The 15,519-nt window shown below is 38.5% G+C and overlaps 1 protein-coding gene across 1 annotated transcript in view; it reads left to right on the plus strand.

Annotated features, from left to right (window-relative positions):
* The first annotated feature begins 230 nt into the window (after positions 1-230).
* Positions 231-15,519, plus strand: part of LOC133543100 (F-box/LRR-repeat protein 3-like) — a 31,438-nt gene continuing 16,149 nt past the window's right edge. The window contains exons 1-4 of the mRNA XM_061887526.1: positions 231-573; positions 7,034-7,238; positions 14,840-15,004; positions 15,066-15,188. Of these exons, the coding sequence (XP_061743510.1) occupies positions 7,035-7,238; positions 14,840-15,004; positions 15,066-15,188 (492 nt within the window). The 5' untranslated portion in view covers positions 231-573; position 7,034. The remainder of the gene's footprint in view (positions 574-7,033; positions 7,239-14,839; positions 15,005-15,065; positions 15,189-15,519) is intronic.

The following is a 15,519-nucleotide window of genomic DNA, read 5'->3' on the forward strand; positions in this document are numbered from 1 at the left end:
CTTGAATTAAAAAAATGATCACAGGGGGTACATCACTGAAAAAGGTTGAGAACCACTGTTCTAAAAGGTTAAAAAAACACTGTAACAGCTTATGTAAAGCATGTTATATAGTCCATGTAATGTACTCCGATACGGTAGATGGCGGTGTGTACTCATGTGCCTATAGATGCAAACCCGCCAAAATAACCAAAGAATAAGAACTAGTTTACGTTGGTGAGCGGTGGGTTTAGCGCCCCCTGTCGAGCTTTCTCCACCAGCGCAGGATTGGCCGAGCAACTCCGCCATCTTTTACCAGGCTGACTATAAACTACTCCAGCGGACTTTTCTTGTCGTCAAACCTAAACTTGGGGTCAGGTGCTCGGAGACGAAGAGGAAACAAAAAAAAAGAAGGCGATAAACGTTTCGCTTTCTGCCGACATTTGGCGAATCTCCATACGAACCTTGCAGTTTTATGGTCCAATGTGTTTGAGCGGTCTGGCAGCCCGAACGCAGTTTAGTTGTGTGGGTCCTGGTTGACGTCGCCTGCTCGCTTTTAGGCTCACCAAACAGCCGACGGAGGTGAACAAAAAACAGGTAAAAAAAAAAATGACATTTGACAAAGTCGTCTAAAAACGTGAGTATTTTACTTATTTTCATCAACGTGCTAGCTATCGAAGCTAATGCTATTCCAACTGCAAACAAGCCGATGCCACTAATCGTAAGTCGAAGCGGTAATTGCACTAATTATAATACTTATTTAAAAAATTGTTACACTTTCCACGCTGGCGAAAATGAAGAATATACTTTATGAATTAGTCACAAGACGCTTGTGTTTGTTGTGGCAGAAGGGAGGCGTGTCCTTCCATTTCAATGTGCTCATTCTCAGCATGTTTAGTATTTTGAAATCATGCTTCATTATTCTTTTATAACCTCTTATAAGACGTTACATCAATATACGTACTTTTTAAATCAAATCGAACGACGACAATGTTATCTAACAGTAAGTGCTATGAATCATCTACTAATAATTGATGAATGATTATTAACGGGTGTGGATCTTTGGGCACCTGACATTTCGAGCTGAAGTTACAGCTGTGCACTAAAGGGTGAGCGTGGCTTGAACATATTTAAAAAAAAATATATATATATATATAATATAATATATAACATAGTGAAATCGTTTTAGTTTCAGTCCTATTGTAGAGTCAGACCAATTCAGACCAGTTTCAGTACTATTCTAGATTCAGATCCAATTTTTGCTATTCATTATTTGATATAGACTTAAACTTAGACAAACTTTAATGATCCACAAGGCAAATTGTTCCACACAGTAGCTCAGTTACAAAGGATGGAAAGGACAATGCAGGTATAAAATAGAGTAAAAATGTACCGTTGTACCAATGTAACATGTAATATTTTTATATTATATATATACAGCATATGATATATAGTGATTTATTACAATTATTACACTTTCCACGCTGGCGAAAATGAAGAATATACTTCATGAATTAGTCACAATAAGCTTGTGTTTGTTGTGGCAGAAGGGAGGCGTGTCTTCCCACTTCAATGTGCTCATTCTCAGCATGTAAATTAGTATGAAATCATGCTTCATTGTTTATATCCTCTTATTAGACTTAACATCAATATACAATATTACGTTTTTAAATGAAATCGAACGACGCCAATTTTATCTAACAGTAAGTGCTAGGAATTATCTACTGATAATGTATTATGACTATTAATGATTATTACTAGGAGTGTGGAATTTTGGACACCTAACTTTTCGATCCGATGTTACAACAGTGCTCTAAAGGGTGACCGCTGCTTGAAGGCATTATTTTTTTAATAGAACAGATATATATTGAAATTGTTTTAGCGGCTCAAACCAATTCTTGCAATGTACTATTTGGTATACATAATTATATTATTACGAAGGAGATACGAGTTAAAAATCGTAACATTGAGCACAAGGCGGATGACAATAGATCAAATTTGACGGGGGTGAAAAAAAAAACAGCTAAGGGGGAGAAAAGGTAAAAATATTGTCTAAAAACCCGAGTATTTCACCCATTTTCAACAACGTGCTAGCTAGCGAAGCTAATGCTATTCCAACTGCAAACAAACCGATGCCACTAATCGTAACTCGCAGCTGTAATTACACTAATTATTACGCTTATTACACTAATTATTACACTTTCCACGCTGGCGAAAATGAAGAATAAACTTTATGAATTAGTCACAAGACGCTTGTGTTTGTTGTGGCAGAGGAGGCGTGTCCTCCCACTTCAATGTGCTCATTCTCAACGTGTTTATTAATATGAAATCATACTTCAGTAATCTTTTATAACCTCTTATTAGACTTTACATCAAGTTTTTAAATCAAATCGAACAACGGCAATTTTATCCAACAGTAAGTGCTATGAATCATCTACTGATAATTGATGAATGATTATTAACAAGGGTGTGGATCTTTGGGCACCTGACGATTCGAGCCGAAGTTACAGCTGTGCTCTAAAGGGTGAGCACGGCTTGAACACATCTAAAATATATATATAATGAAATATTCAACATTGAAATCGTTTTACTTGCAGTCCTATTTTAGATTAAGACCAATTCAGACCAGTTTTAGTTTCAGTCCTATTCGAGATTCAGACCAATTTTTGCAATGTACTTTTTGATATACACTTAGACAAACTTTAATGATCCACAAGGGAAATTGTACCACACAGTAGCTCAGTTACTAAGGATGGAGAGTGTAAGGATGGAAAGGATAAAGCAGGTATAAATTACACAAGAAATGTATCTTAGTAGCAATATGACATATGTGTAATATTTTCATATTATATATACAATATATGAGATATACTGATATATTATATTATATTACAATGCAGCTGAGATAGGCTTCAGCACCCCCCACGACCCTGAAAGGGACAAGCGGTAGAAAATGGATGGATGGATATATGTATATAATAGGGGTGTAACGGTACACAAAAAATTCCGTTCGGTAGGTACCTCGGTTTAGAGGTCACGGTTCTGTTCATTTTCGGTACAGTAAGAAAACAACAAAATATACATTTTTGGGTTATTTATTTACCAAATTTGTAAACAATGGCATAACATACCTATATACACAAAGGGTCCATTGCCAAGGTTAATGTGGTCAACATACAGTATATAAAATAAAAACTAAATAAGATAAGGCTCAGAATGGTTTCTTAACAAAACCTTTCTAAAAATAAAATGTTTTTTTTTGATGGATTGATTGAGACTTTTATTAGTAGATTACACAGTACAGTACATATTCCGTACAATTGACCACTGAATGCAAACACCCCAATAAGTTTTTCAACTCATTTCTAACACTTATGAGTACCATTGCTTTTTTAAAATGTGTCATTGCAGAATAAATAAAAATAAATGTTATGAATTATTGACCTATTTAAGAATGATTACTTCACATCAAAAATTCCACATGGATTTTTTTTGGGTAAAAAGTATTGCATAATTCATGTTTTTGACATAAAAATGGGTTTTTCTTCAACAAAAAGGCATAAAACATACATAACAAATATAAATTTTTATCGACAGATCTGTACCTGATCTAGATCAGGGTGATCAGAGGGCCACATGGCAGTTATGGCTGCCATCAGAGGGCCGCGTGTAACAGTGTATTATGTACGAATTGGCCTCTGGATTTCATTATTAATTATATGAATTGTTTCAAGTAGACTGTCCATATTCAGTAAAAACTTTAAATTTACAAAATTTTACTGTAAAATTGTGTTCTTTTTTTGTTAGTTTTTTACAACATTTTACTGAAAATGGAAAAACAGTACCACTGTTTTTTTTGTTTTACGGAAAAAACTGGCAGCTTAGTTTAGTATATATTATATACGATAGTTTAGCTTAGTTGCCAGAATTTTTGTGTTAAATTTACATTGATTTTTACAACATGATATTGTTAATGGAAAAACAGTACAAGTTATTTTCTTATTCTGGCAACTTAGCTGCCAGTTTTTCTACCGTAAAAACAAATGTAATACACAGTTAAAAACAACAACTGTAGATTTTACAGTCAAAAACTGGCAGCTCAGTCAACTAAATTTTAACGCAAAAAACAGTAGTAGTTTTTTTTCATTTACAGTAATATGCTGTAAAGAACAACGTAAAAATTTTTGTCATTTTTAATAATTTAATGGGTAGTTTGCTGTACAGTTAAGTATTTCTATTTAGACAAAAACATGTTTGGAATGTATGATAATATACTTTAATATTTGGTGCAATAATGGATACTATTAAAGTTTAAAAGACATTCAATTTCAAGCTGTACATATATTTTTTCTGTCAAAATGAAAACAATCAATTACATTTAGTGAGAAAATATGACGTACTTTATTGACTCCTATCATTTTCAGGTGTTTGCGGGCCAGATAAAATTATGTTGCGGGCCAGATCTTGAGTTTGACATCCGTGATCTAGTGATTCGAGCATAAAAAAATTAAATTGATACTTATTTTTAACATATTTATAATTGAGGTCCCTGGGACCAAACTTGAGCAAAGTCTTAAAAGTGAAAAAACACTTGTACTGGTTTTGAGAATTAAACCTACAAAATGGACACCCCTGGTCCGTCACACCAAACAAACATGTTATTTGGAGTAACATGAGAACAGAGTTAGTTTCTCCCACTTATTAGCTTTTGTCAGAATAATTGTATCGAAGTTACCACAAAACTTTGTGTTTCCATGAGTTCCCGGTGAGCAGACAAAAGCTGTCTTTGATCTTACCAAGCAAAAGGCTTGTAAAACTCCACTGTGAATGATGGGAAGCGACACAAAGGTGTCGTTTTCTTTGAGCTATTGTAAACCACAGGAAGATCTTGTCTTGACCCGAGATCTATAAAGTGGAGAGAAAGAAGGACCGCATCTTTTCTTTGAACTGTTTTGTGACCAAGGGCGACGGCTGTTTATGACCCTATATCCCCTCAGTATGACCCAATATCCCTTTAGAAACAGCGGTTGCTATGTAGTCAGGTAAAGTCCAAATAAAAAAGGAGGCATGCAATCCTTTTGTCAGAGCGTGGTGGAAGACTGTAAAAAGAGTACAGCCCAGCCGTTTCTCCTCATTGAGCTAAATTGAATCCTGTCTCTGTTTAATTCCTTGCTTCTTGTCTGTTTAATAGATGTCCTCCGGGTGTTTGAACCTGACATTTTTAAATACAACCGTACCTCAAATTTTTGACAAATGACTACTGTAGTTTGGGCTACATGGTGGGAGAGGGGTTAGTGCGTCTGCCTCACAATACGAAGGTCCTGCAGTCCTGGGTTCAATCCCAGGCTCGGGATCTTTCTGTGTTGAGTTTACATGCCCTCCCGTGAATGCGTGGGTTCCCTCCGGGTACTCCGGCTTCCTCCCACCTCCAAAGACATGCACTTGGGGATAGGTTGATTGGCAACACTAAATGGGCCCTAGTGTGTGAATGTGAGTGTGAATGTTGTCTGTCTATCTGTGTTGGCCCTGCGATAAGGTGGCGACTTGTCCAGGGTGTACCCCGCCTTCCGCCCGATTGTAGCTGAGATAGGCGCCAGCGCCCCCCTCGACCCCAAAAGGGAATAAGCGGTAGAAAATGGATGGATGGATACTGTAGTTTTGTGAAGTAATGCAATAATGATGTACAGTATTTAACTTCTCCGTCAAACACACCATCAGCAGCTTCATAATGTTTTCATGGATTAATGTACGCCATTTAGATACTTTTTAATAGGGTTGTGGGAAAAAATCGATTCGAATACGTTGTGCGATTCAGAATTGATTCTCATTTTGAAAAAAAATATATATTTTTTTTAATTATTATTTTTTTTTAATCAATCCAACAAACCACTACACAGCAATACCATAACAATGCAATCCAATTCCAAAACCTAACCTGACCCAGCAACACTCAGAACTGCAATAAACAGAGCAATTGAGAGAAGACACAAACACGACACAGAACAAACCAAAAGTAATGAAACAAAAATGAATATTATCAACAACAGTATCAATATTAATTATAATTTCAGCATAGCAGTGATTAAAAATCCCTCATTAACATTATCATTAGACATTTATATAAAAAAAAAAAAGAACAATAGTATCACAGTGGCTTACACTTGCATCGCATCTCATAAGCTTGACAAAACACTGTGTCCAATATTTTCACAAAGATAAAATAAGTCATATTTTTGGTTCATTTAATAGTTAAAACATCCATCCATCCATCCATTTTCTACCGCTTATTCCCTTGTGGGGTCGCGGGGGGCGCTGGCGCCTATCTCAGCTACAATCGGGCGGAAGGCGGGGTACACCCTGGACAAGTCGCCACCTCATCGCAGGGCCAACACAGATAGACAGACAACATTCACACACTAGGGCCAATTTAGTGTTGCCAATCAACCTATCCCCAGGTGCATGTCTTTGGAAGTGGGAGGAAGCCGGAGTACCCGGAGGGAACCCACGCAGTCACGGGGAGAACATGCAAACTCCACACAGAAAGATCCCGAGCCTGGATTTGAACCCAGGATTGCAGGACCTTCGTATTGTGAGGCAGACGCACTAACCCCTCTGCCACCGTGAAGCCCAAACAAATTTACATTATTGCAATCAGTTGATAAAACATTGTCCTTTACAATTATAAAAGCTTTTTAAAAAAATCTATTACTCTGCTAGCATGTCAGCAGACTGGGGTAGATCCTGCTGAAATCCTATGTATTGAATGAATACAGAATTGTTTTGAATCGGAAAAATATCGTTTTTGAATCGAGAATCGCAATGAATCAAAAAAATCTATATGTTATCGAATGGTGACCCCAAGAATCGATATTGAATCGAATCGTGGGACACCCAAAGATTCGCAGCCCTAATTTTTAACATTCTCTGCTGGCAAGGGATTTAATAACTTTTTATGGATTTTCCTGTACATTGATGTATTTAATTTGCATAGTGTGATGGTATCCTTGTCAGTATTTTTTTCCCCCACAATAACCATAATAATCCATGTGAACTCCAGGATGAAACGAAGTCTGCAAGGGACGCAGCCGGAGGACGTCGGCAGCGGCGGCTCGCTCAAGCACTCCTGCAAACAGAAGAGGGAGGCGGAGCTCGAGGAGGCGGAGCTCGAGGAGCCGGCGGTGCGTTGGGAGTGTCTGCCCCAGGAGATCCTCCTGCACATCTTCCAGTTCCTGCCGCTGCTGGATCGGGCCTACGCTTCTCAGGTAGGAGAAACTCACAAACTGTTGACAGCGCTAGCTGGCTTAAACGATAACATGAAAAGAAGAGACATTAATGCCATTCCCCATTAAGAAACTTCATACCCCGATATAAACTTTTATAAACACATTACTCTCTAAATATTCGGTTGTGTAGGTCGAACCGTCATTCTGTGCTCTCTTAGGACATAGTGGTCGTTTTATACTGTTAACTGTATATATAAATATATTCAATATCTTAGTTGCTCTTATAGTAATGTGTTTAATAGTTTAAATTGGGGTATGTCGTTCCTTGATGGGCAAAGATGTTAATGTCTTGTTTTCAAATAAAAAGTGCATTATCAATCACAGTTTTTCCATCATTTTAATTTAAAACGTTAATATTAATTTAACCCTTGGGGGTTTTACCGGAGTTACCAGTATTACCGTTTCTCGTTACATCCCTAATTTATTTGCACTGTTGTATTATATTGCTACACTTTTTGATTTTTTATATTATGATTACACCATGGGGAAATTTCGGTGCTCTGTGTGTTTCGGACACATGGCAAATTGACAATAAAGAATCTTGAATGTAACATGTTTGCAAGAAGTGATGCAAACAGGATTAATGATGGTACTGTACTAAAATGAGACTGGAGTCAGTACTATATTGCACTCTTCTGGTACCTGTATATGACCTATGGGATGTCTCCCTGCAAGGAAGGGGGCGTGGCCTCTGACCCTGCTTGATATGCTAGCTAACAATGGAACAAGACCCAAAGTTTAGTCTCACTCACTGGTGTCCAAAGTGTGGCCTGGCGGCATAAAGTGGAATAAAAGAGCAAACAATTGAAATGTTATGTAAAAAAGCTGCAATGTTGACTCTAATATCACAAAGCTACCATAAAGGTTATTTTTTTTTCTTTAAAACCGTTATTGTTCACATAATATTAATGAATCAAATGTTGTTCGCTAATTAAGGCTCCAAATACCTCAAATTCAATATTTGGGGGGGTAATATATTGCTTAGTTTGTGTTTTTGCTGAAAAAAACAGTTTTGTTTTTTTTTACCTATAAGAGCATTACAGACATTAAAAAAGGACAAATAAATAAGTATATGTATGTGTGTATATATGTATGAACATTTTATATATATATATATATATATATATATATGTGTGTGTGTGTGTGTGTGTGTTTATATGTATATATAAATATGTATATGTGTATATAAATATGTATATGTGTATATAAATATGTATATATGTATGTATATAATATATGTATGTATATATATGTGTATATTTGTATGTATGTGTATATATATACATATATATGTGTGTGTATATATATACTAGTATATATATATATATGTGTGTGTGTGTGTAACTATATATATGTGTATATATATATATATATATATATATATATATTTATATATATATATATATATATATATATATACACACACACATGTTGTCAATGCTTCGGCGTCGAGCAGGTATGTGTTTAGCAGCGGACATCGTACTCCCCCCAAATTATAAAAAACACTTCCCAGTCACAACTACTACTAGCATCACTACGAGCCCGTTGACCTTCTAGAAACTTAAACTGCAGCTCAGCTCGCTTGCAGTTCTGGCTTGAGGTGAAGACTAATTAGCTTTTAGCGTAACGTTAGCTCATTTTGCTGTGTGCGTGTGTGTGTGCGTGTGTGTGTGTGTGTGTGTGTGTGCGCGTGTGTGCGCGAGTGTGTGTGTGTGTGTGTTCGTGTGTGTGTGTGTGCATGCATGTGTTAGGGGCAGCAAAGCCCTGTCTGTCTGTTTTTTCACATGAATTAACATGAAGTCCATGGTGTTTAGGGATGAATAGTCTCTCCTATTAGAACTTGAATACACCTCACGGTGATGCTTGGACACATCATCAGTGATAAAACCCGGGGTCATAGGCTGTTTCGGGTCTTTACTCAACAGACACCCTCGCCCGGGCGACCCAGCCGGGGGTGATCAGACCCTGGCCTGTGTCCAAGTAGGGCACCACGGATCCCCCCTACGGATCCACAGCCACCGGGAGGCTTTTTCTATTGCTATTGTACTATTTTTTCAGCTATAGTTATATTAATCATTAGTAATGTAGCAGCGTAGTTTTGAATGGCAGGGTCCCTGCTATCACATGTTGACAAAAATATAACATTTGCATAATAAAAGTCAACTACAGGCTTCCCAAATGCTGTAATAAATTAAGCATGATGAGTTGACCTGAAACTGTTTAATGTTGCACTTTTTATATGTAACAGAAAGGTTTTGTCATTTTATTTAATCAAAGCAACAACTTGAGGCAGTTTAATGTGGATTAACGTGGGCAGAATTATTATAGTGTTCCCAATGTTAAAATGATGAAGTCATTGTTTACAAATTTGGTAAATAAATAACCAAAAAATTTATATTTTGTTGTTTTCTTACTGTACCGAAAATGAACCGAACCGTGACCTCTAAACCGAGGTACGTACCGAACCAAAGTTTTTGTGTATCGTTACACCCCTAATATATATATGTGTATATATATATATATATATATAATGTGTATATATATATATATAATGTGTATATATGAGTTGGGAAATTGTGTTAGATGTAAATATAAACGGAATACAATGATTTGCAAATCTTTTACAACCCATATTCAATTGAATGCACTACAAAGACAAGATATTTGATGTTCAAACTCATAAACTTTATTTTTTTTTGCAAATAATAATTAACTTAGAATTTAATGGCTAAAACACGTGCCAAAGTAGTTGGGAAAGGGCATGTTCACCACTGTGTTACATCACCTTTTCTTTAACAACACTCAATAAACATTTGGGAACTGAGGAAACAAATTGTTGAAGCTTTGAAAGTGGAATTCTTTCCCATTCTTGTTTTATGTAGAGCTTCAGTCGTTTAACAGTACGGGGTCTCCGCTGTCGTATTTTGCGCTTCATAATGCGCTACACATTTTCGATGGGAGACAGGTCTGGACTGCAGTTGGGCCAGGAAAGTACCCGCACTCTTTTTTTTTTTTTACGAAGCCACGCTGTTGTAACACGTGCTGAATGTGGCTTGGCATTGTCTTGCTGAAATAAGAAGGGGCGTCCATGAAAAAGACAGCGCTTAGATGGCAGCATATGGGTTGTACTTGTATAGCGCTTTTCTACCTTCAAGATACTCAAAGCGCTTTGACACTACTTCCACATTTACCCATTCACACACACATTCACACACTGATGGAGGGAGCTGCCATGCAAGGCGCCAACCAGCACCCATCAGGAGCAAGGGTGAAGTGTCTTGCTCAGGACACAACGGACGTGACGAGGTTGGTTCTAGGTGGGATTTGAACCAGTGACCCTCGGGTTGCGCACGGCCACTCTCCCACTGCGCCACGCAGTGGCAGAGTTGTTCCAAAACCTGTATGTACATTTCGGTGTTAATTTTGCCTTCACAGATTTGTAAGTTACCCATGCCTTGGGCACTAATGCACCCCCATACCATCACAGATGCTGGCTTTTGAACTTTGCGTCGATAACAGCCTGGATGGTTTGCTTCTCCTTTGGTCCAGATGACACGATGTCGAATATTTCCAAAAACAATTTGAAGTGTGGACTTGTCAGACCACAGAACACTTTTCCACTTTGCATCAGTCCATCTTAGATGATCTCAGGCCCAGAAAAGCTGGCGGCGTTTCTGGATGTTGGTCATAAATGGCTTTCGCTTTGTATAGTAGAGCTTTAACTTGCACTTACAGATGTAGCGACAAACTGTATTTCGTGACAGTGGTTTTCTGAAGTGTTCCTGAGCCCATGTGGTAATATCCTTTAGAGATTGATGTCTGTCTTTGATACAGTGCCGTGTGAGGGAATCGAAGGTCACGGTCATACAATGTTGGTTTCCGGCCATGCCGCTTACGTGGAGTATTTTCTCCAGATTACCTGAACCTTTTGATGATATTATGGACCGTAGATGTTGAAATCCCTAAATTTCTTAAACTTGCACTTTGAGAAACGTTGTTCTTAAATTGTTTCACTATATGCTCACGCAGTTGTGGACAAAGGGGTGTACTTCGCTCCATCCTTTCTTGTGAAAGACTGAGCATTTTTTGGGAAGCTGTTTTTATACCCGATCATGGCACCCACCTGTTCCCAATTAGCCTGCACACCTGTGGGATGTTCCAAATAAGTGTTTGATGAGCATTCCTCAACTTTATCAGTGTTTATTGCCACCTTCCCTAACTTCTTTGTCTTCTGTTGCTGGCATCAAATTTTAAAGTTAATGATTATTTCCAAAAAGAAAAGTTTTATCAGTTTGAACATCAAATATATTGTCTTTGTAGCATATTCAACTGAATATGGGTTGAAAAGGATTTACAAATCATTGTATTTCGTTTATATTTACATCTAACACAATTTCCCAACTCATATGGAAACGGGGTATATATATATATATATAAAATGCCATCCATCCATTTGCTACCGCTTATTCCCTTTGGAGTCGCGGGGGGCGCTGGTGCCTATCTCAGCTACAATCGGGCGGAAGGCGGGGTACACACTGGACAAGTCGCCAACTCATCGCAGGGCCAACACAGATAGACAGACAACATTCACACTCACATTCACACACTAGGGCCAATTTAGTGTTGCCAATCAACCTATCCCCAGGTGCATGTCTTTGGAAGTGGGAGTAAGCCGGAGTACCCGGAGGGAACCCACGCATTCACGGGGAGGACATGCAAACTCCACATAGAAAGATCCCGAGCCCGGGATTGAACCCTGATTACTCAGGACCTTCGTATTGTGTGGCAGACGCACTAACCCCTCTTCCACCGTGAAGCTCTATATATATAATGTATATATATAATTAAATTTTAAAGGGGAACATTATCACCAGACCTTTGAAAGCGTCAATATATACCTTGATGTTGCAGAAAAAAGACCATATGTTTTTTTAACCGATTTCCGAACTCTAAAAGGATGAATTTGGTGATTTAAACGCCTTTCAATTGTTCGCCTGTCGGAGCAATGACCTTTCACCTGTGACGTCACATTGTGAAGCGACCCGCCATATTCTCAAACACATTACACACACCAAGTCAAATCAGCTCTGTTATTTTCCGTTTTTTCGACTGTTCAACATCATGCCTCGTCGGTGTGTTGTCAGAGGGTGTAACAACACGAACAGAGACGGATTCAAGTTACAACAGTGGTGAAAGATGCGAAAGTCCCTCGTTTGTTCTGCACACTGTACCGACGACAGCTATGCTACAACAGAGATGGCAAGAATGTGTGGATATCCTGCGACACTCAAAGCAGATGCATTTTCAATGATAAAGTCAACAAAATCGCAAAGGTGAGTTTTGTTGTTATAGACTTATGTCTGGGTATCCGCAGTTCCTTAAAAAGTCTTAAATTCATGTATCTAAAATTAAGGCCTTAAAAAGTATTACATTTATTAGAAATTCCTAAGATGGTCTTAAATTCCGTACTCAATGGTCTTAAATTGTCGGGCCAGTTTTTTTTTTTTTTTTTTCGGGGCACGTCTTTGAGTAAAAGTTACGGCACGTCTTTGAGTAAAAGTGAGTGATTTCAGTGTCAGTCGCGCGCATAGTCGGGTCGTGCGCAGACTCCTTCCTTTGTTCCTCGCGTCCCCCGCCTTTCAGTCAGCATGGGGAAATGCTAGTTTTGCGAACGTTGGCTGGAGGACAGCCGGTTTAAAAGCTGGTTTAAGCCTGTTGCCTATCCCGAGGAGGCCAGGTGCATACTTTGTAAGAGAGATTTCAAACTTGGCACCATGGGAATTAGAGCGGTCAAATCGCACATGCAGTGCAGTAAGCATAAAATCGCGGCAGAGAGCCAAAAACAAACACCGGGCATCTCTCACTTCTGCGTGTGTCCAACGCCCCCTAAACTAGCAACAACTGCCGCTAGCAACACTGACCTGACACTAATCTTCGGCGGGACAGCAACATTAAAATCCGAGGTGTTATGGATCTTGCACTCTGTGGTGAAACATTAATCCTACACCTCAAATGATGGGATTGGCGATCTTTTTCGTGTGATGTTTCCTGATTCTCAGGTTGCTAATACATTTTCCTGCGGAAAGGATAAAACTGCATATATTGCGAGACACAGATTAGCACCTCACATCTAAAACCTGCTCTTCGACCAAGTCAACGGGTCTCGGTATGTGTTAATGTTTGATGAAACACTGAATCACAGCATGAAGAAACAACTGAATGTCCATGTTTTGTAGTTGATGTTATAATACTGTTTTGCACTATTATTGACCAAATGTAATTTATTTTTACCCTCACCTCGGTTATTATGTATTTACTGGCGTTGGTGTTGGTTTGTTTGTTTTGGATGTCAAAGTTTTTGGATCTCTCAAGATTTTTGATAAGCTGTTTGGCAGAGTGGTGCTTATCAGTTTGTTTATTAATAAACATACAAAAAGTAAACTTGACTGATTGTCATTGGGATCCCCAACCATTGCTTATATTTATAGATTTTTTTTTTTTTTTTTGGTCTTAAATTTCATTCAAGGTGGCATTAAAAAGGTCTTAAAAAGTCTTAAATTTGACTTGCTGAAACCTGCAGATACCCTGTATGTGGAGTGCTAATCAGACATATTTGGTCACGGCATGACTGCAAGCTAATCAATGCTAACGTGCTATTTAGGCTATCTGTATGTACATAATGCATCATTATGCCTCATTTGTTGCTATATTTGCCTCCAGCCTTTCCCTCCAACCACATTTAATGCCAAACAAACACATACGAATCGTTGGTTAGAAGGCGATCGCCGAATTCGTCCGCGCTTCCTCCCGTGCCGCTGTCTGTAGTGATATGTCTCAAAAGCTTCTGTTTCTTCTTTAATTTCGTTTCCGGTACCTGCCTCCACACTCCAACCATCTGTTTCAATACATGCGTAATCTGTTAAATCACTTACAGCGCTGAAATCTGAGTCCGAATCCGAGCTACTATGCTATACCTTTCTGCGCTATCCGCCATGTTTGTTTCTGGTGGCTTCACGCAGTGACGTCACAGGACAATAGACGGGTGGATATAGCGATGGTGTAAATCAGGATCTTTGAAGCAGTTTTTCGGGATATTGCGTGATGGGTAAAATTTTGAGAAAAACTTTGAAAAATAAAATAAGCCACTGGGAACTGTTTTGTATTGGTTTTAACCATTCAGAAATTGTGATAATGTTCCCCTTTAATAGCAACAGATCTGAAGTTGATTTAGAGAGTCAAGCTTTCCAAAATGTTTTATATATGATTTTTTTCAGCATTTTTATGACTGTAACCCTTTCCGGACCAAACCTGAGGGGAAGCCCGAAAGATAAACCAAGATCTATACATTGTATTGGTTTTGGAAATTAAAAATGTCGAAATGCCCCCAGCATGCTTTGATTTTTTTTCCAGCATGCGGCCATCTGTGACAAAAGTTTGCACACCTCTTTTATAAAGTAATGAACTCAGACAGTGATTGTCAATCTGTGGTACTGGTGCATGGGCTCCATCCAGTGGTGCCTCAAAGTTACGTGATTAAAGTACATATACATAATTTTTTGTTTTTGTTTGTGCAAACGCAGGTGTGTCGGGGCTGGAACCACGCCTTCCACATGCCCGAGCTGTGGCGCTGCTTTGAGTTTGAGCTGAACCAGCCAGCCAGCTCCTACCTGAAGGCCACCCACCCCGACCTCATCAAACAGATCATCAAAAGGCATGCCGACCACCTGCAGTACGTCAGCTTCAAGGTGAGCAGGTACGCTCGACAAAGGCGCGGCATGGGGTTCTGACCGGTATTTCCGTGCACAGGTGGACAGCAGCAGAGAGTCTGCAGAAGCGGCGTGTGACATCCTCTCTCAGCTCGTCAACTGCTCTCTCAAAACCTTGGGCCTCATCTCCACAGCTCGGCCCAGCTTCATGGAGCTGCCAAAGGTCAGCTCATATAAGGTTTTTTTGTACAAAGAATATAATTGAATGAACTTAACTATCATTAAATTTGCAGATAGCGAGATTAAGGACTCAAACTTTAGGTGCGGTTGTGGAAACAAATATGGAATAAAAATAAATCACATAGGTAGTAAAGAAAAAAAATAAGAATTTAAATAAACAGACCACTATCCAATAAAAACAATAAGCAATCCTGTACAATATACAAAACAATATACAAAGAACTGCACAATATACAGAACAAAACAAGAGAACTGGAGTAACAAACATGTCAGAAGGAAGTAAAACATATCAAAGTAGTGCCTCGGTTTAGGAT

This window comes from Nerophis ophidion, linkage group LG25 (genome assembly GCF_033978795.1).
Source record: "Nerophis ophidion isolate RoL-2023_Sa linkage group LG25, RoL_Noph_v1.0, whole genome shotgun sequence".
NCBI lineage: Eukaryota > Metazoa > Chordata > Actinopteri > Syngnathiformes > Syngnathidae > Nerophis > Nerophis ophidion.